General features: G+C 38.9%; 1 protein-coding gene across 2 annotated transcripts in view; it reads right to left on the reverse strand.

The window, feature by feature from the left end:
• The window catches only part of LOC113076437 (IQ motif and SEC7 domain-containing protein 2-like), a 60,594-nt gene extending 38,107 nt beyond the window's left edge, over nucleotides 1-22,487 (reverse strand). The window contains exons 1-2 of one of the 2 annotated variants that reach the window (XM_026249093.1): nucleotides 20,229-22,487; nucleotides 16,820-16,849 (exon numbers count right to left, since the gene is read on the reverse strand). In XM_026249093.1, coding sequence (XP_026104878.1) covers nucleotides 16,820-16,849; nucleotides 20,229-20,719 — 521 coding nt within the window. In that variant the 5' untranslated portion in view covers nucleotides 20,720-22,487. The remainder of the gene's footprint in view (nucleotides 1-16,819; nucleotides 16,850-20,228) is intronic. The other variant, XM_026249094.1, reaches the window with a different exon arrangement.
• Between the last annotated feature and the right edge of the window lie 641 nt (nucleotides 22,488-23,128).

Genomic DNA, 23,128 nt, shown 5'->3' on the forward strand with positions numbered 1-23,128 from the left:
TATACAGGTCGTAACCACCACTGCAGGGTTGTGCACCATTCAGAATTTAAATGAGAACCTTTTCAATTCTGCTTAAGTTCATTAGAATTAAAACTGGATGCAGGATTACAATTTGAAATTGAATGTTATGAATTAGAATTCAAACAAACTGAAATTCAAAAAAATCTGAATAACCTTTAAATTGAAAATCTAAATGTGAAAGCGTTGAATGTTGGCTTGCATGTGAAGGTCAGAACTGGAGTTTTTGGAACAGTGTTTAGAAACGACAATGATAGATTCACTAAACAGAAGGATTTTCTGAGCACATACCTGCAGAGCGAGGGACCTACAAACCGCATACAGAACAGGGGCCAAAAGTCTGGACAGATGCACTGCAGAACAAACATCACTAGCTTTCTTTTTCCTCTTCTTCAGAGAATTCATGCAGCATCTCCAATACTTGACCTCCTTGATATTCCACACCACAAAGTCCAGACTACCGAGTCCTTCTGCTGTGAGCTTGACACCCGACCACTGAGACTGCAGCACATCCATTTAAATCTGCTTCTGCTTGTCCTGTCTGTCATGGGCCAGCTCTGTGTGATGGTGATCTGAGAGATCAGATCCCAGCGGCAAGTGTGACAGCAGTAAACATGCAGTTATCATTTGCGTCTATCCTAGTCGATTCCAGCCCTTTCCAGCATTGGCTTGGATGTAAGGTAGCTTACAGGATTTAGATTTGATGACCGCGCAAAAGAAAATCCATAGGGAGAGAACTTTGATGACGGTTCCTAACTGAAGCACTTCATTTTCCTCTAAAGTAAATGATAGATAAACACACTCAGCATGAATACATTCAAGAAATAATATTCCAGAGAATTGTACTGCTTCATGTGCTCAATAGGCTGGTTAAACACATTTGCCCAGGGTTCAATTTCTTTATTTTGCATACTAATATACTGTATTCAGATATGAATGCTTAAACTAATAAATAACTGATGCTTTCTGAAATAGATTCTTTGATCAAACCATTTTAACCTCTGTTGAGGAAATGTTCTGGTCATGTTGGGTTACATCCATGGTACGGTTTCATTCATTGATTTCCCCCATTCCTTTCATTTTCTATTGGCCCGAGGTTGTATTTTCCAGTTCTCACCCTTCCCCCCCTCCGGCTCTGACACTTCCTTCATCTCTCCCACTAAGACTTTAATCAAATTATCCCTACCCGGCCTTTCGTCCAGCTGAGGTGACACTTACAAACTGAAGCACATCCACAAAGCACAATCAATCAATCAGGCAAACTCTTGAAAACAGAATACAGTTAGTTGAAATGCAATGAAATGCAAACTTAATTTAGCACCTGCCCCCATCCACCCCCCAAACAAGGGAGTACATTCATAATTTGAATGGGATCCCAACTGTATCTAATCTCTTTACTTAATGATGTTGCACTTTTGTTATGTGTGTACATATCATTTAAAAATGTAATGCAGTGCCAGTTTAACCCGGGGATCATCTCGGTGTTTGAAAACATGTGGGAGGTGCCACAACAGAGGTATATACGAGTGTTGCTATCTGAAGGCGTCTGTTATTGGAGCACGGTCTGCAGGCAGTCTGTTACAGCTATTACTTATGCACTTTAAATGCCAGAAGATGATGATTTGGAAAGAAGAAAAATAACTCTTAACAACAGTATTTAAGTATTGAATATTATTATAAAATATTAAAGGAACAGTTCCCCCCCAAAATTACAATTTACTTAAAATGTACTCTCCCTCAGGCCATCCAATATGTAGATGAATTTGTTTCTTCTTTAGAACAGATTTGAAGAAATTTAGCATTACATCACTTACTCACAAATGGATCCTCTGCAGTGAATGGGTGCCGTCAGAATGAGCATTCAAACAGCTGATAAAAATATCACAATAATACACAAGTAATCCATATAACTCCAGTCCATCAGTTCAAGTATTGTGAAGCGAAAGCTGCATGCTTGTAATAAACAACTCACCATTAACTGCTTTATCTGTGTATGTTTCGTTTGAGTGCATTTTTTCTTGATTCAGACAAGAAAACTTTTTTTTGCTGAAACCAGTATTGATAAAGGATAGGAGTTTAGTATCACTTCACTAGACATTAATTGTAGGACTGGAGTTGTGTGAATTACTTGTGGATTATTTGTGTGGATTACTTTTACTGTTTGGACTCTCATTCTGATGGCACCCATTCACTGCAATGAGGATCCATTGCGGAGCAAGTGATGTAATGCTAAATTTTGATGAAGAAACAAACTCCTATTCGTTTTGGATGGGATACTTAGGGTGGGTATAACTTCAGCAAGACTAAGCAGGTCTTCTTATTATTGTAATCTTAAAATAAATGTAAACTACAGAAATACCAAAACATTCAATAGTTTCTCTTTTTTTTATTATATAAACAATAATTATATTTAAAAACTACATAACCAATTTTATTTTGGATCATAATAGCATTTATTCAGTTGCTTTCATCATCATCATCATCAGAAGTATCATCACCACCACATCATCATCATCATAAGTAACATTCTTATAATATTCAGTAATATGTCAGTTTGATATCATATCCATTATCATTCATGAAATATACAGATATCAATGAATGTTCCGCCTCCTTTGGAAAGGAGAATGAATTAAATTTCAGTATTTACAGCATGTAAAAGAGAGAGAGAGAATAAAAATAGTAAAGAAGGGCTCTTTCATGTGTGACTCATCGCATTCATTCCCTCTGTGAGCGCTAAATACAGGAACACGCTGACTGAACACATCAGGTGAAAGATTCCACCTCTCATCTCTGTGTTAGCATTGAAATTGTGTTGTTTGCAGCCACTGTATGTGAATCACAGCATGGCTTAAGGGGAGGTACTGCAGGCATACAGAATGCATTGGGTTGGACACAATGTCATTTTTGAGATTTTCTGAATTTTTGATTTTGCTGCTGTAATATTTATGATGATTTTCAGAAAGTATTTTATGAGGCATTTGTCTACTAGCGGCATATTTATTTAGATGCACGAAGTTTGCGTTTATATATTTATTTATTAAATATTCTGTTAAATAGCTGACAAATACTGTACCAATCAATAAATTGATGATTTAAAAAAAAAAGACTGTAATACTCTAGATTATATCTCTTCTACTTAAATCTGCAAATTTGCACCAGGAAGTTAATTAGTACTCCTTGATTTTTTTTAATATAAAAAATAAATAAATAAAAACCTTTATTTGCATATATTTTACACCTGTCAAAATGTCAATTTTGATTAAAGTCACCTGTAGTACGTCCCTGGATTAAAATGTTCACCCTCTCTGTGAGTGACATCATACTGCTGTTAACCATTACTGGACGAAAGCCTTCACCTTCAAACTCTATTCTTTCTGTATTTAACAGCTCCCAAAGACATCCAAAAGTCTAGTACAACAAAGTGAAAACAATAAAGCCTCCACTATAATGCTAATCAAAGAACAATATCATTCACAACTATGAAAGATTTTAAAAAGAGCAATGACTTTTTGGAACATGCATTAGATTTCGAGAAACTCACTGGATTTTCTTATTTTCAGTTTATGCAAATGAGTCTCGGAGCATGTGGCAACAATGTCATTGTCATCTTCCTGTGACAAGTATGAGGGCATTTCATGGTCACACATTTTTCTAATGTGTTTTCTTGTGTTTCTCAGTCCTATTGCAATTCTTCCCATGAAAGATATTTGGTTCATGCAATGATTCCCATCACGTTTTTACATTCATTTCCCATCTGAGCTCTACATTTCTTTTCAGCTGATATTCTAACGGATCAGGCAAGGAATACGAATCTTATTAAAATCATAAATGCTAAAGTAAGAGTCAGTTTTCCAAAGCAGTTCATTATGTGTGTTGTGCGTATGACTGTTCGGGATATTGTCAGTTCAATTACATATTACAAAAAAAACACTACCGTTTCAAAAATAACTAACTCCTCCAAAACAATCTTGGACACTTTCAACAAGGATGCGAGACTGTTTTTGAACTGTGACAGCATGTCAAACTCTGAACGTTTAGCTGCTGGAACCACCGCACCAAAGCGATGTGACCTACAATAGTGCCAAACGGTTTGTTTACATTGTCTCTTATACCTGAGGTACAGTAAGAAGTTCACTATAACAATAATAATAATAATATCTCACTACTATACCTGGATAATTCAGTGCCATCTTGGAGGATTCATTCATTGAAGAAGGCCAGAGATTGAAAAACTTTGAGTAGCCTATGGAGCACCGCTTAAACCCTGTTGTTGTTACTGACCTACACCGCTAGGCTAACATGCCAACCAGGCCTTTTTCTACTTCAACATGGTCCAAAGTGTCCTGCACTGCATGACGTGTCAAACATTGACATTTACATGTATGTACAGAGTCACAAACTTTAGTCTGAGTTGGTAGAAGTGGGATGACACAGACCGGTTTGGCTTTGGATTGGTTAGGTGATAAGCAAATGCCGGCAAACAACAGTACAAAAAAAAAAGACACGAAATGTCAAGAAAGCAAAACAAAAAGACAAATGGTGGTCGGTGAAGCTTCATATTCAAATATGGCTTTACAGAGGCTTGCTGTCATGCTGGTCCTGATACATATACCTAAAAGTATTGTAAATCCTTAATTTTGTTGGGTTACTTTGACAGTTGAGGCAACAGCCAAGCATTTTTTTTTCTCTCTGTGGGGAAACGGAGGATGATACACACACACACACACACACCCTTTCTTTTGACACTAAATGTGGGAACAAACACAATCACAGACTGTACTAAAGTTACACAGGTGTTTGGCACACAAGATACAGAGGCCAGAGGAAGAAAGACAAAAGCAAGTAACAAAGAGAAGCTGATATTCTGCGACAATGAGAGAACCGTGGGATAAGACGGAGGTGGAGAAAATCTCTTCATCTCTTCGGGCTGATCTTCCACTTCAGATCTTTTCCATTATGTCCCCTTGTTACTACTGTACAGCAATGGTTTTCGATCTCTTTAGCCTGTTTCGGTCACAGGATATTTGTCCATTTCTGAGAGGTGGTAGGATGCAGATGACATGCTAGTGCAAAGGATATTTTTCATCGGTTTCAGTTCAAATTAAGATCAGCTGCATTTAGGCTGCAGATTCAGATGCACTTGGTTCAAGTTTAGCATCCAGGTGATTGACAAGTTTACCCAATACAGTCTTGTTGGTGTGGGCAAGGAAAAACTGGGGATGTTGTCAGGGGTTGGGCCAACAAGTCTGCTGGTTACCTAGAGGAGGGGCTACTGCACTCAGAGGCGGGGCAACAGAACTGATGGGCGATGTCATCGTCCTCATCCTCTCTAGGGTGCGGCAAAGGCGGTCAGGGAGTTGAAAGAGTAAAAAAAATAAAAAATAATAATAATAATTCAGATGAAGAAGAGAAGTGTGTTAGAACAGTACAGAGAAGCAATACGAACAAATGGAAATATGGATGAGTTTCAATATTTTGTTGTATATAAATCCAGTAACCCTCAATCTACAGTGCTGTAATTTTGTTGTGATTCAAATCTGGCACAATTTGCTTGTAAATTAGAATGAGGGTGCTGGAATGAGTGAAGAGCTGAAAATTGGCGGGTTGTGATGGCACTAAGTGAATTAGAATACCGGAGGAAACTGAGCTCATGAATATTAATTAGTCCACGCTGACATTACTAGTTAATTTTACTAAGCTGTCAAGACACAATCATGAATTAAATATTCATGAGTCTAGACTTCACCTTGGTACTATTTTTATATTGGCATGTGCAGATGTGCAGAAGTTGGATGCAAACTTGGAATTGAAATATCACATTAAAGAATATTTTGTATTTGTAATATCAGATAACATTTTATGATAATATTAGAGTGCTATAGAAATGAGTAAATGTAAATAAGCTAGAATTTTTTTTACTAGTGCCCAGATAGCACACGTACGTCTGCAAGATGTTAAAAATCGCTTCATCTGTAAAGCATCTGCAGTGTACAAACATCTGATAGATATCCATTTATGTATTTACATACAGTTTATTCTAAATCATAAACATCTTAAAGACATCTTCTTAACGTCCATTTGACATCTGATCGGAAACGTCCTAAAGATGTATTGCAGATGAGCAAACACACTTAAAAAATACATCTTGCAGATGTAAATGCTGACGTCAAATAGACGTCTCCATGATGTATATGTGCTATCAGGGTGGTTCCAAACAGGAGACAACCTCTGCCTCCTAAAATCACTCAAATATCATAATATCCACTAAGTAAGTTTGAATAAGGCTAAAAGTCAGTTCCAGCACGTCTGATTCAGGAACTGTCTTTAATTTGCAGTCAAACCTCAGCCTTGTGTTTCTCACTCAACTCTTTACCAGCAGGGGGCAGAATTGTAGCACAAACCGAATTCATCCACCACAGTTCTGTCAATAAAACCCTGCCAATTAAAGTAGCACTGGTGTAACGAATATATCAGTTCTTATGCACATACATAAATACTTTGGCAATGTTATAATAATTTTCAATGTAGTGCATTTCCAGTTCAAATTGTTTTTAGGTATCACAATAGGCTACTCTACAACATCTCATCTCTTCATAATCTAAATTGAAGATTAAATGATCAAGTGAACTAAAGCAATGTGCACAAATACATGCAAACATGAAATCATGGGAGAAAATGGTTTTGATGAGGAGAGGAACGAGACAAGAGTGTAAATCACACAGTGGAAGAGTGTGAAGGGAATTAGGTGTTTTTGTACATGTTTCCATCTCAGTGGGGAGACTGGTGTGTGGATATAATTTGGACCAAGATTGAATAGACGTCTTGTTCAGAGATGCGCATGTGGAGGGACACTAATGCAAATTTAAAAGGGCAAACGTGTAATTTCTGTGTGTGTTAGTGGCACAACATTGCATTTGTTTGAAGGCGGGACAAACAAAGGAAGACAAGAATATCATTCTCTTTGAAATTCCATTTAGTGGCATAGAAATTACACACTTCACCTTTTAGAAAATGAAATCACATTATCACAAAGCTCATTTGAAAACTTTTTTTTAGTTTGAATTAAAGTGGTTAATAAAAGTAAACTGAAATTGATGAGGCCTGCTGGAGTTCAGACCTCGCTGGAATTATGGGTAGTTAGTTTAGAGAGGACTGCTTTCCCTTTACTTTCTGAAGAGGTTGGAGATGAGAGGTGAGTGGCTGGATGTGGGTGATGGGAGACACTGAGGTGGTGGAGGGTCACGTGAGCAGGTTATCTAAAGGGGAAGTGTGGGCTCGGGCCCTTACCTTGCCTGCTCCGGGTGCCGGGGCAGGGGGGAGGGCGCAGGGCGGCTTGGGCAGAAGGAGCCGCGCGGGGCAGCAGTACTGGTGGTGGGTGGAGTGGCTGTTTGCGGTCAAACTGTTGTGGACAGAGGTAGAAGCTGGAGTAGCAGTAGAGGAGGTGGAAGAATTGGTACGAGTAGAAGTACTACAGGTGGAATAGTGTGGTGACCTGACAGAGAGAAAGAAAGAGAGGAAGAGGGGGGAGAGAGAGAAAGGAGGAGGAAGATAGAGATAGGCACAGAAAGAGAAGAAAGAAAGAGAGAGAAAAAATAAAGTCAAGAAAGAAACAAAAGATAACAGACAAAGACAGCCACATGCATACAGTACATTACAAACACTTTAGCAGCAGCAGCACAGGCATGGTTAAGCAGAGTTATGCAGACTTATGAAGCGTTATGCAGACTGGAGGGGTAGGTGCAATCAGCCTGAGTATTTAATGAAGATTTAGATGGTTTATGCAGTTATGTCAAATTACCTGTATATAGAAGTATTATAGCATACACATCAGGGCTGAATCTCATTACACATCCTTGTTCCCTGTGCTGTGAATCAATATATCAAGATCACAAATTCAGTGCTAGCAAGGGGCCACGAAGCATTGGGACAGTGATGACACAATCACCTTGTGTGGTCACGCATTAATTGGACTTATTAACAAGACTGCAAAATGACACGGTGTATCTTCCCTACAGCTGTTGTGCCATTATGAAATATTTTTTGCATTGTTTTAAGCAAAGTATACATAAATGGCATCCAGATATAACAAATATAAATATAAAACAAATAATTAAAATTATTGGAGTAGTTTTTTTCCAACCAATGTAAATCCTGTGATACTGATGGGATTTCCCCCTCGCAATAATATTAGAGATTTAATAGAATTACAAACAAAATCTCTTTGAAAAAAAGACAAAATCACTTAAACTCACCCATCAGTGACAAATCAGTAATCATTAAGTGAAAATAATGAGCAACAAATGCTTTTTTTTTTTGGTTTCGATGCACTAAAACAATTTTGTTAACCCCACTTGCTGGACTCAATAGTGAACTATTGAGGGGACTGCAACATATCCGAAGTGATACCACTACACTGCAACTAAACCAAGAATTGTATAAGCTACACTAGGCACAAAAAAAAAAAAAGAGTTGTAAATAGTGCCTTACGTTTGGTATGAAAATTGATAATTAATAATAATAATAATAACAACGGTCAGCCTTTATTCCATAATGCCCAAATTAACAAATGGAATAAACGTGTGTGTTCCAATGACTCATCTGTTGTACACAGACAGTTCTGTCAGCAAACCTCATGCTTTAATAATGAGTGTCACAATACAATAATGATCCTGCAGGTTTATTGGTGAAAATGTGTGTGACTGACCTCTACTGGCCAATCAGAGGATTTCATTCTCATTAAAAAAAATTGAAGACATTCACAATGCAATTAACTTTCATAATGTAATGCATTTCCAAGTCAAACAGGGCATAGTGGGGAAATAATGTAGGGCAGGACTTTGATCATACCATACTGAAATGAGTAGGTTATATTATTAGTGAACAGTTTAAACCTGCCCAGGCAAATTTGGTTAGATTAGTGGAGCAAAAAAAACTATTTTATGCAAAGAAAGATTTTTTTTTTTCCCCACTGATGAACTGTGCCCAGTTTTGATGGACAGTAGTGAGTCTGTCATGCTAACATTAAACATCAATAAAAAAAATAAAAAAAAAATGCACCACCGACACTGCAGCACCACCCAAAGCTCAAGCAGACAGTACACAGTGACACTGACACAGAGAGAGACGAGAAAACTAAGAGGGAATAATACATGGACAGGCATGAAATGAGGGAAGGGTGAAAGAAGAAAAGAAGAGAGATGGATCGATATTGTGGTCTGAAAGAGAAGGATGTAGAAGTGTTTTTAAAGGTGGCATGAGTCCTCAGGATGCGCTGGGGTGAAAAGGCCAGGGATGAATCTGTGGGTGTGAACTGTGACCTCTGAGAGACCTTTACACTACAGTATGTGCAACAACACTTTTAATGGTGCCAAAAGGTAAAGCTGAAGTGTCTTATTTTCCAAATGACAAAGCGAAAATATTGACTGTTTTCAAACAAGTCTCCCGAACACTCCCATTGGTCACCAAAACAGTGAGCCCCGCCCCAAACTCACTCCATTGGCTGAGCCTGTAGCTGCATGGAGCATGCGGGCTCACAAACAAAATGCTTTGATAGCACTAGAGACCAATAACTAGAACTAGGAAAATCCACGGACATATTTCACAATAAGTGGGGTAAGAGTAATATATATATATATATATATATATATATATATATATATATATATACACACACACATATATATATATATATATATATATATATTTTTTTTTTTTTTTTTTTTTTACCAAAACACACTTCAGCTTTTAAGTGATTTTGAGGGGCAGAAATTAACAAAACCTAACATGAGGTTCTATTGCCTGAATTAATTTCCTAATAATAACAACTTTACATTATTTGCTCTATTTAAATTTAATTGTGGTCAGATATTTTATCCTTTTCTCAGGTCACATTTAATTTTGTGTTTCTGTAAGAAACTTACTTTCTTTATCAGTTCAGCTGGGACAAGTTGTAGGAAATGAACAAACACACCGAAATTTTGAATCCTCTGGGGAAGGACTGTATTGGTACATGACCTCGAACAAGTCCTTTCCTTAACTGCTCTTTCTTTCGCTTTCACACACACTTTAAAAACCGCAACAAAAAAAGCAGCCTGTCCCTATGTGTCCTTCCCCATCACAACAGTATGGTCACTTCAAAACCAACTGAAATGCCTCCTCTCTCTCAGTGAACAAGCACCTCAAGAGCTAAACCCTGTATTACCATCTTTTGCTTCTCTGCGAGTCTCTCTGGACCCATCTGGAGGGGCTGATGTAAGTCGAGGGAAACATGATGTGGCCCTTAACAAACAGACACACTGCTCTCTGCTGGCTTCAACAGGCAGTGCTGGTGTCAATCAAATGGATTGAGCAGACGAAGAACAATATAAATAAAAATAATATTACCATAAACACAAAATGGAGTGGAGGGATTTCTGTTTTTCTTGTCAGTATCATTATTTGATTAAATTTCAGCTCTATTACACCACATTTACCATTGAATCCAATACTCTGAAACACATTCTCAAATTTTGGTCCTACATTCAATTAACAATAAACAACAGTGTTTACATTTTTTTTGTCATAGACTTCTGCCATCCCTTGATGTAGATGGAGCAGTTTTCATGTGTTTGATAGGATGTGGGAGTGTGAGTTTGTATGTGTGAGCAGAGTAGAAGCATCTCATTTCCTTTGTAATTCTCTGCATGTTTTATTAGCCTGTCAGCTGCACTTTCCTCTCTTTTTGCACATCACTCCTTCTCTCACTCCTTCCTTCTTTCAATTAGTACCTCAGTTCTTTTTGCTGCATTTCTCTCCTTCTCTATTTTGCCTTTCTCTCTCTCTCTCTCTCTCTCTCTCTCACTCTGTCGCCCACACAGTTCTTTACACAAACACATTTGTGATAACTCACCTCGTTCCCCCAGCAACAGTTCTACTGAAGCAGGGTGACCATTTGTGGGTTTTTTTCTTTGGTTTCTTTTTGGACACGTCCTGACCAGGATTTCTATATTGCCTAAAATATCCAGGTTTTGGCTTTGTTTTCATACATGCTAAATTGTAAGGATCGAAAAGTAGTCTGAATAATAACAGGCAAGCATTGTACATAAATGACCAGTTGTGGCACGCGAGAAGGTGGGATGTACAGAGAATGGTCAAAGAGATGCAATTACATTGTAGAGTGTGCTCGACTTAATGTTGTACTGCACAGACGGATTGGTGTATGACAAATGCTATAGTCTGATGTGATGTGAAAGCTATGAAGAGCAGACGCTCATGCTTTCGAATCGCTCTCAAAGTACTTTGATGTCATACACCGATCGGTCAGTGCAGCGCATATGAAGCCAAAACCTGGATATTTTAGTCAATATAGAAATCCTGGCCAGAATGTCTCTGGAAAAAAAGGGCACATATGGTCACCCTAACTGAAGCCCACAAGGGAGAGAGAAAAAGGGAACAAGAAAGCGCTTCTGTAACTTTGTGACCTGCTTGAACAAACTAGCTGTGGCCAAATGCTCGGTCCTGCAGTGATTGTGCAAGTACACACTAAAGGTCAAGACTAGACCTGCATTGTCAGACGATCCTAACAAATACTCTAGTTCACCAATTTCCTTAGCAAAAATAAATGATAAATAGGTCTAGCATATTTAATTTGACAAACAAAAGTAAGGTGAACAGAATTACAAAATTAGATTTTGCCGCACTACTTTATTTCAGCAATGGAACTTTAAAACAAAATTAATTTAGAGATGCAATATCTTGGAGCTGATTTCACTATGTGGTGCTTTAACATGCGGTTAAAAGCTAATATAGAAAACTCTCCTTAAAATAATTTTGCTTAAGAAAACATGTTTTGCAAATCCGTATGCAATATTTCATACTGTTTTAATCAAAAGTTTACAACCCATATTTCAGTTTAGAAAATTGGTACACTACCATTCAAAATGTATAAAAAAAATAAAAATACAAATTATATTATATATATATATATATATATATATATATATATATATAAATAATGATAATATATATATTTTTTTTTATTCCGCAAGGAAGATTTAAAATTACACACACATACACACACACACACACACACACATATATATATATACACATACATATATACACACACATATACATACATATATATATATATATATATATATATATACACACATACATACAGAATCATGCTTGTTTTTTTATTATTAATAATTTAAAATTTAAATTTAAATTTTTGAAAAAATATTTCTTGAGCACCAAATCACCATGTTAGAATGATTTTCTTAAGCAGAATTTTATACTTAAGACTGTAAAAATTCTAGTTTAACATTAACACTTTGTGTTAAGAACTTTCTTTCAAGGATGTAAAAAAATATCTTGCAGTCCCTAAACTTTTGAATGGTAGTGCACAGCAGGACATGGTGTTCTTCAGTCCCTCACGGGCTCGTTTTCTTTCGTGTAAAATTAAACATGACTAAGGTCTATCGACTGAAGTCACTATGCTGACGCTGAGGGCTATCACATTAGCTCAGTTCAGGGAAGATGGCTCCGCCTTACCTGCACAGCCTTGTCAATACGACTTCACTGGAGCACACACTTCCTTTTATCACCGAGACACACCATTTGAGCTGGTGGAAAATGTCATAACTGTTCAGGTGGCCTGTCAGTTTCACTCTGCATAGTTAGACTTGAACAAAAAGCATCCATCTTCATTTTCTGATGTTGCAATTCTTTATGTCATTCAGTATTCAGATGGGAAATATGGCTGTCAGTAAAAGTGTAATCAACCTGATAGTGAGCTAAGAGGCTGAAGGCAGGAAAGTACATATTAAATTCATGGCTGCATGAATATCTGTTCAGCTGGATGCTGTGGATGTGTTAACACCACCAAGCAGTGTTTGGTTTCAAATACTTAAAGGGATAGTTCACCCAAAAATACAAATTATGTCATTAATGACACACTCTCATGTCGTTCCAAACCTGTAAGACCGCTGTTCATCTTCAGACCACAGTTTAAAATATTTTAGATTTAGTGTGTACGGTAAAATGTGTGTACGGTATACGGCCCATGGTTAGAAAGGTAAGAAAAACATCTTCAAAGTAGTCCATGTGACATAAGAGGGTCAGTTAGAATTTTTTGAAGCATCGAAAATACATTTTGATCCAAAAATAGCAAAAACTACGACTTCATTCAGCATTGTCTTCTCTTCAATGTCTGTTGTGAGCGAGTTCAAAACATCACTACACTGCAATATCCGGTTTGGGAATGAATCACTCGATAACTGGATCTTCTTGAAACAGTTCACCAAATCGAACTGAATAGTTTGAAGCGGTTCACGTCTCCAATACACATTAATCCACACATGACTTAAGCTGTTAACTTTTTTGATGTGGCTGAGACACCCTCGGAGTTCAAAGAAACCAATATCCCGGAGTAATTCATTTACTCAAACAGAAGATGAACACCGAGCCGAGCCAGATAACAAAAGAACGATTGACTCGTTCTCGATATTTGATTTTTTTTTTTTTTGTCAAAGCCCCTCCTCCTCAGACTTTATTCACACACGCAGGTTGCCAAGATTGATGGCACCAACAAGAACAAACACACTTGATGATGAATGAAATTAAATGAACTGTTTTCTGCCAACTGTCAACCCGAGGTGCAGAAATATAATTGGGTAAACTGGCAGTGGCGGGTTTCACAAATCAAAACAACCACAGACATTCCGGCCTGGAACGCAGATTTTCAAAGGAGAACAACTGACTGTAGCATTCTTTTTCAGATAAACAAGTATGTTAACTTAGCCTGTTTCTTAAATATCGGCAAACATATGGTATTTTTATGCTTTAGTAGAGCCTGTCCCTTGCACATGCTAACTAATCCAAAAACCCAAGGACTGCACTGATCATAACGGATTAGAGGTCTGCACAGGCTTTAAACCGAAGCCTAAACCTGGTCTGAACCGACTACAGCGGTACTGTTAAATTTACAGCCAAACGAGAATCAGGTTTTTCATAACGAATAGCCAAACTTTTTAAACATCCTGTATTTCACAATGGCTTGCAATGGTCAGTATGTAAGATTCATCAAGGCTCATGGCCAGTTCAGCACACAAAGCAAAAAGAGGCCGCTAGATCAGCCACAAGAGCAAAAAAAAGTTTAGTTTTAAATCTAGCCTATACAAAAAACGACACGCACACTTTATATGTAAGGGATAATCCACAGCCAGCATGTGCCTTAAAAGATTTTAATGTACAACATTGAGGTAAGGGGTAAAAATTACGCTCATTTTCGGCAGTTATGGTTTGGTCTGCTTTAAATCACACACAGAGATGAAGTAGTGCGGTAAGATCGCATTTATTTGAATTAATTAGCAAATCAATTGAACGAACTGGTGAGAAATATAATGCAGCGGGTCAGTATCGAAGTTATTTTATTCATACAAGTTTCTGTGCGCCACAGTGTTTCGATGTGTGCGCAGTGCAATCTCCGACCTCTGTGTGCACAAATACTGTGTTTGCAAGCATCAGTGAAAAGCAGCGTAGCCTACTGCATATAGATTTACTTTAGCTACAAGCCCAAACCTGAAGCTATTCATTAAAAGCTGACCCAAACCAGAGTATTTTGACACCTGATAAGCTTGACATACAGCCAAGTATGGTGACCCATACTCCAAATTCGTGCTCTGCATTTAACCCATCCGAAGTGCACACACACGCACGCACGGAGCAGTGGGCAGCCATTTATGCTGCGGTGCCCGGGGAGCAGTTGGGGTTCGGTGCCTTGCTCAAGGGCACCACAGTCGTGGTATTGCCGGCCCAAGATTCAAACCCACAACCCTAGGGTTAGGAGTCAAACTCTCTAACCACTAGGCTACAACTTCCCCCTAAATTGACATTTGGTCAAACCAAATCATCAGCAGCCAACTCATGTGAAATGTTTTTTCACTCTACAATACAAGCAGATCTATTATACAACTATTCACAGAAACATAATAACTGAGGACTCTTATTAACTAATGAAAAGTCTATAATAAAATTCTACCCCTCAGAGACGTTCTTAAATCAAGATATGTACAGTTTATTGTAGGCCTACACATCTACAATAGACCCATGCCAAAGCAGATTTTCCCACTAGAAAAATAATAAAACTATTTAACTGTTCCGAAAGAAAACAAAACAGCCTTTTTTGATAATCTTATTATAAAAAGAAGAAACATGACATAAGCACTTAACTAAATTACTAAAACTTAAAATTATAACTGAACATATCTAAAAAGCCAATTTAAACATATCAATTGAAAACTAACACAAATATCAGAAATATTATTACGTTTAAGATGTACTACAATTTTTTAAATTAAAATAATAGCTCAATAAATAAAGCTCAAAACTAAAATATAAACTATGAAATCACTGTAAATTAGAAAGAAAAAAAAGAAACATTAACTAAAAGCCATACAAATAATCGTAAAAGAAAATATTGAATAAAAATTTAACCTGAAAATATAAAAGCTAATTCAAAATACATAAACACACATACATATATATAAAAAAAAAATATATATATATATATATTAATTATTATTATTATTAATATACAAACACATATATACAAACATATACATACATATATATATATACACTGAAAAAATACTGTGATGCACTGCTGCTGACTGTGGGCTGCAGGGGCTGCTTGCAACAAACCTCTGCTGTGAGTTATTTCCATGCTTAGCCCAGAAGGATCCAGCACACGCTCACGTTTACGCCTCGACCAGCTCAGGAAACCAGGTTGAGCAGGAACACCAAAGCGATTTCATCATTCATAGTGCAATACATAAATTGTCACATTTATGAGACCGTATTAGTGCAATTTAACAATGCAGGGACATTTAAATTCACATTCATATTGGCGGAGAGACTCATGAACTGTGGACAAAAGCATCCAGAGAGTAAATCTAGTGAAACGTGACCTAGCGGCGGCCTTGTCATCAAGCACCGTTTGTCTGTGTCTTTCTGCTACGTGTAGGGTACATAAATACATGCACACCCACACACACTAAAAACGGCTTATGTATTGCACACGCAACTTTTTCGGCAATCCAGTTCATCTACAGGTGTTGCCATGACAACCAATCATTTATCCTTCAGATCCCCGGCTCGTGCCCATGGTGAGGAATCGTCATAACAACGCCACAGAGAGACACTCCAAAACCACGGACCGTGCTCACATCAACACCTCAGCATCAAAACACATTAGAAAAAGGCTTTTTGGTAGCAAAGAACAAGGAGACATTCCCAGCCTATCAAAATCCAGCACATTCTTGCCATTTGACCTTTTTCCCTGCACCCACTAAAAACACCCCCCCCACACACACACACACACACTTGTGCCATTACTCATGTAACTTCTGACTAACCACTGACGCCCATGTTCACTATATGGGCGAATGCAAACGACACTCATATCAACACCCATTAACATACTCACACTGGGCATATTGGTCACTACGACAACGGCTGACAGAGAGTCTTGCAGCCAAGTGACGCCAATTCTCGATTTCCAAATGCTGTTCAGCCCTCATGTTCTCACACTTTGCTCAGGGTGCTGTTGTTCTGCTAAATCTGTTCTTCCAGATGCAAGAGCTCTTTCATACAGGGAAGCAAGAAGTCATTAGAAGCAATGGCATGTCCCACATGCATTCAGGCTGCCCTAAATAGAACAGGCCACTTGTCACTTGACGGAGTGTGCGCTACTACAGGAGTCAGAGAGGAGAAGAAGAAGAAGAAATGGAGATTGAATGAAAGTGTGAACACAGACCTGTCTTTGTTGCAGGAGTATCCTTGCGGACTGTGGATCCAGTGGAAGAAAGAGTGAGACCGAGACAGACAGAGAGACAGACAAACAAACAGAGACACAAAAGAAAGCAGAAGTGTGAGTAATGTGTTATTGTTGAACACATACAGTAAGAAATACATAGAAAATCAATGGAACAAAATGCAGATTGATTTTGTGCAGGGAAATTATTTGAAAGATCACAAATATCAACTTATCCACTTGAAATTAATTTTTTTTTCTCCTCATTTGCAAATTTCATGCCAATTTTCATTTTGGGGTGGAGTATACCTTTAAAATACAGTTATGTCGAGCAGGACTCAAATTCGGTTAAAATGAATTAAGACTTTGATGACAACTAATAAAACATACTATCAAACAAAGCAGCAGGTTTCTGGTTTGATTGACACACAGGCCCCTCCACAAACATTCACTTATTCAGTCATAATTGCATAAACTCTATCAGTCAGTCCTCCAACACCCAGTGTATTACTCACAGACTCCCGTCTATGACAGTAATTGCCACCTTCAATGGACAAATGTAATTAACACCGGCCATGCTAATTATTCTGAGAAACAATCCCACCTCAACAGCTCCCCCACAGGAGTGGTTACACTTGTTCATTAGCCGAAAGCATAACACCAGAGAGAGTGCAAGACTGTGATCGCCAAAGTTGGGTCATTTGGATTCGCAGGCATCTGTCTGATGGGACAGGAACAGCTACACGCAACTAGAGCTCACATGAAAAAGTGATGCTGTGAACGACCCTTGTGGGCGAAAAGAGAAAAGGCGACCCTAAAGAAAATGGCAAATGACATGTTGGTGTGCCATCTGCTCGACACCAAGAGAGTCATGTGACTTTTCATTGCTCCAGGTAAAGTGGATGGCAAGTGAAAGCTAGCAGCCCTAAAGTTACTCCAGTGTGAAGTTAACACATGTCCACGTCAACCAGATGCTGTTTACGTGACTGCTAGTGAGTGCACGCATTTATCATGTGAATCATCTAATGACACAGGAGATGACCCCAAGGCAGAGGTGCTGAATCTATTAGCATTCTACTTTTTTTTTTTTTTCATATATATAAAAGCAGCTGTGGGAGCTGTTAGGTTTATAAATGTGACCATGGAATGTTTCACAACATATACTAGTTTAAGAAAAATTTGTAAATTTTTTCCTCTCTTTACTACAAACACTAGTGGTGTTTTGGACAAATCAGTTTAACAAATTTAAAGGCAGGAGAAAAAAAAAACACATTTCAACCAAAGCAGCGCATACTGTACAACACTCAACCAAAAGACATACTTAAAGATTATTACTATAGTATTTGGACTTGGACATTTTATTTGTGAACAAAATGAGTAAATTAGTTCGATGAGGATCTACCGACTGACAATAACTGAATCAAAAGGGCATACTTCTCATTCCATTCTAAAATATAAATCACAACTTCCCATTTCATCAGAATAATTTTTTTTACGCAAGCACAATTCACGAGAATGTCAACTCATATGCAGTTTATTGTACTGTACCTCATGAAGTACAGTCATATACACTAGCACATGTTCTTCATTAAGAAAACTTGTAAAACCTCAAGAAGCTGCTCTCAAAAGGAATGGCTCTAATTCCTAAAAATCATTCCAAATTGTTTGTTTTTTTCTATTAAAACTACAAAAATGCCTATTGGAGCACAGAAGTTGCATAAGTAACCTCCTAACAAATACTACGGTTAAACCATAATTACTATGCAAGAAGTGAAGTATACTATCTGCCCTCAAGATAAAGAAGAAATAAGCCTCAGATGAGAAAGCAAGCCCTCAATTTATCTCCTCAAACAGAGGGCATTCGGGTTTCTCTCTGTTGGAAAGGAGAGCAAGTGAAACAAATATAAGAGAAGAGCATATTGGAGAAACAAAACAGAGAAAGTGAGCAACACAAAAAGAATGCGGTGTATTCTGCAACCTCCTTTGCTCGCTCGCTCTCTTTGCTCTCCCACACAAGTTGATCCACAATCTGACTCTGCGCTGAATTTCAACCACAACCTCTCCTACACAGTGGCCCGATCACACATCCAACACGAATCTCAACACCAGACCAGCCTCAAAAACTACGGGAGATGCTGTACTGCAGTGCTCGAAACTGATCCAATCCACCTAATGTTAATCTCCACACGCTCAAGGCCGCATCTGTATGCATGGTGCGCTGTGATGAGGCCGGCTAAACTGCACACTACAGTCAGGAGCGATCAGAGGTGCAATGGAGAGGTCGATTCCTCAGCAATGCAGGGAGGGAGACAAACAACTTAAACTGTCAGCTGCACAAGGAGTGGCCCACTACACTTCTGTACCATCCCTCTCTCTCCCTCTCTCTCTCTCTCTCTTTATTCTGCAAGGATGCAGAATTCAAATGATTTGAAATGCAAAGTCTATGACAGAGGAAAAGCTAAACTTCCCGGAACTTCCTTAATCTCCAGAAAATGTCACTGGCATAATCCAATCTCTTTCGATATCCAAAAAAAAAAAAAAAAATTACTACATTTGTGACAGATTTAGCATGCTAATTCAATCCCAGTTTCCCATGACACTACCCTGTCACTCTGCCAAAGGCCCATCAGCATGAGTCTGTCCAGATAAGAGACGGTCCACTTATGTAATGCTCAGGCTCGATGGCACAGCCAGCTGCCTGTCCGATGGCCTGGAAACGGTCCTATTGTGACAGACTGTTGCACTCAATTTCAGGTTTGTAAGACAGAAGGAGAGTGAACAGCAGAGATACCCTCTGAAAAGTGCAGAGTTTTTTTTTTGGTTACTTGGTTATAAAGTCATTAATATTACTAGAGTAATGTAAATGCTGTTAAAATACTAGTGTACTGTATGATGTAAAAACTCCATAAAACAGTATATAAATATTCATAAGTGTGTGTAGTTCAAATCTTCATCCAGTGTCAGTGAATATTGCGTTGCACACAGTTGTTTCCTTTAAAGAAAGTAAGAGTATAGTTCACTCAAATTCTGTCAGCGTCTACACACCCTCATGTTATTCCAATCCTGGATGACTTTCTTCGGTTGGACACAAAAGATATATTAAAGAACGTTTCAACCGTCCATACAATGAAACTCACTGGGGTCCAAAGAACACTAGAACTTAACATAAATATGACCGTGACAGAATTTTCATTTTTAAATTAACCATTTCCTTTTAAATATATTAAATTACTATAAACTGTGGTCTATTTAGAGCGCACGCACAAACATATGGTCTTAAACCGTTTTTGCATGTAAACACACACTCTCTTGATTGACAGTTGTCCAAACAGCCAGCATGGAGGCGGTGGAAACTGTTTTCTATAGTAGATCCTCAGCTATGCAGTAAAAGAGCCAGCAGGCTTGTACTTACGGTCTCTGCAGGGAGCATCCCAAACTGGTAGTGGTGCAGTCTCGTTCCCTGTCTCGGACCCTCTCTCGCTCGGTGGCATTGGCTCCAGCTGACAGGCTTTGGCCAAGTCTCATGTGAGTGTTGGCATTGACGCGACGGTCCCGTGGTGGCACGGGTGGTGGTGGGGGAGGGGGAGCTGGAGCCGGGATGGGTATCGGGATGGGCCTGCTGTTGGGAATCTGATTGGCATAGACTTTGGTGGAGGTTGCAGCGTTAGAAGTGGGTGGCTGGACAGGGTGGACAGGAGGTGGAGGTGGGGGTGGGCAGGGCTTTCGGTCCAACCTCAGGTCTTTGTTCTCCTGACTGAGCCGTTCCAGCTGCACCTCAAGCTCGTCAATGCGCCGCCGTTGAGTTTCCAGAAGCTTCTGTTGGCTCTCAATGATGTTGTTAAGCTCCAGCAGGTACTCCACAGCCCGGTTAGGGCTTTCCGGGGTGCCCTGCCCAGTTTCCATGCTGATGGACACCTGACTGACAGTCACCGTCTGCCAGGATAAGCTTCTAGGACCACCCCGTAAGAGGAAGCTCTCCCCCCACCCACGTGGAGCGGGTGGGGGGGAGAGATGGAAATGTGTTGGAGTTAGAGTTGGGTAGCCAGGCTAAAATAGTCAGTCGTTTTAATCGGAGATTTCCTCAAAGTTCAATTCAGTTTTGGAAGTCACAGTACTGGAAAGGGATGAGGAAATTCCATATTGGGAATTTGCATTCACATTCAAATGATGATGATGATAATAATAAATGTCAATTCCTTTGTACGTTTACGATGTTTGTGAGCATGTGTTTGTATGTGTGCACTGCTATTCTTCTGTCAAGTGTGCCATTTTTCCACTGCCACCAAGTATTCATGGAATTGAGATCAAAGCCAGTTCGCAGAAATGAACTTCATCAGTCATTCAGCCAGATGGTAATAAAAATGAACAAAAATCTAATTTGATAGTCACAGGGCATTCCAAGCACCTCAAGTCCAAGGTAAGGATGCAAAGCAAAAAGCCAAGTCAGCAAATATCCTTTAAACAGGAAGGAAAGCCGATGTCCTTTTCGTCCATTTCTCTGGTGTGCATCCTCTTCCGTTTCTCTTTCAAATGTGGAGTTGAAGCACTGCAGCTGTTTCCTGGCTGTCTATTCATGACTCATATTCCAGACTGAAGTGTTTGGAAGACATTAGACATCAGGAGTCATTCTATTCCAGAGGAGATTGCGATAGAAAGGTGGAGAGAGAGGGGGAACGAAGTTCTTCTCATAAATCCACTGCAATTCTGAATTGGCTTCTGGGAAGTGTGCGCATGTCTTTCAGTACAACCCAGTTTCTTCCTTCATTACAAAACCCAAGATCTCTTCATTCAAGCCATGAATATTGCTTATCATTATGCAACTTAAGATGGAATCAAGTTTCCCACGCATGATGCATTTCAACTCATTGCAAAGTCCGTTCAACACAATATTAGGTTATTTCATAACACACTATTTCTTTACACCTTCATTCCATTATTTCTAACCCTAACTTGCCTTCAGTGTTAAAATATTACATCTATCATTAATGTTTCATGCACGCATTTGCCGTTTACTCACGAGCGGTTGCACACTTATTGCCCAGACAGTCCTTGAAGACAATCGCGCATCTCCAACGCGTACAGCTTCGCGATAATGAGACGATGTGTAGAACGCGTCCCAAATCGATGACATCAAAGTAGATGAAATCTCCAAATTTGACGTTCCAACGTAAAAATCTAAATTAAAATAGATTTAACATCTGTGGTTTTTAGGAGTATGAAAATAACAAATTATTAGTGATCTTGTGTTGCGGTTGCTTCTAACGCGTTCCTTTCCATCAACTAAAACGAAATCGAGAGGAAATGCAATCCCTGCAGCAGGATGTCCACTGCCTGTCGGGTTTTATGTCGCTTTGTGTAATCAGCGCAAAGGCGCTCCGGTCCAGAAACAGCTGAGACGCGCAAAATAGCGTCCGCGTGCTCGTCCACACAGTGTCAAGCCGATGCGCGCGAGATCATTAAATAACACCCATGCTGATGGAGCACAGCGGTCACTATCATTTTTAAGACAATTTATGGAGACTGCGTTGCATGAAAACTAATTAAACTACCCAATACGGTTGTGTCTCCCAGTGTGACAGATGTCAAGACGTTCCTATGCCAGTGACTAAAGATATTCGTTCATGAATGAACTGCTCACATGTTGAACGGGCTTGCATTCCCTTCTGATACTCCCTGGCAGGGTTGCCAGGTCCCAGAAATATTTCCAGCCCAATGGCAACTCAAAACCCGCCCAAATGGAATGAAAACTAGCCCAATTTTTCAGTGTCCAATCAGATTAGACAACGGCTGGATTCCCACAAAGGGCCTTAAAATAAATGTATATAAGTTTAAGTTTAAAGTATTCGCCTTTTGTCTTACCCAAATTATTAATATCACACACTGTTTTTTAAATACACAATCTCAGGTGCATTATTTCTTAGAAAGGAACTGCCTGTGTCAAATAATGTTCTGGCATTTGAGAAAGGAGCCGCATTTTTTTTTTTTTAATGTTTTTCAGTCGCAGCATTAGCTACCAGATCACCGTGGTGAGCTCTTACTTCACATTTGCAATATTTGCAGAACGCTATTCTATCATCATTTGGAACACTTCGAATCCACTCCTTTAATCCTTTCTCTGTCTCCCATTCTTTGCGATACTTCTTTCCATACTTTCCCCATTTACCTGACATTTTCGAATGCTGCTTGTACATCCACAGACAACCGAACCGACGCTTCTGACTACAACGCTCTCATGATGAGAGTGACGTGATGATGATGCTTGATTTGTGATGTCAAAGCACATGTGGCGCGCGCGCAAGTATTAATACTACT

The sequence above is a fragment of the Carassius auratus genome, unplaced genomic scaffold, assembly GCF_003368295.1.
Source record: "Carassius auratus strain Wakin unplaced genomic scaffold, ASM336829v1 scaf_tig00020493, whole genome shotgun sequence".
NCBI classification, from domain to species: domain Eukaryota; kingdom Metazoa; phylum Chordata; class Actinopteri; order Cypriniformes; family Cyprinidae; genus Carassius; species Carassius auratus.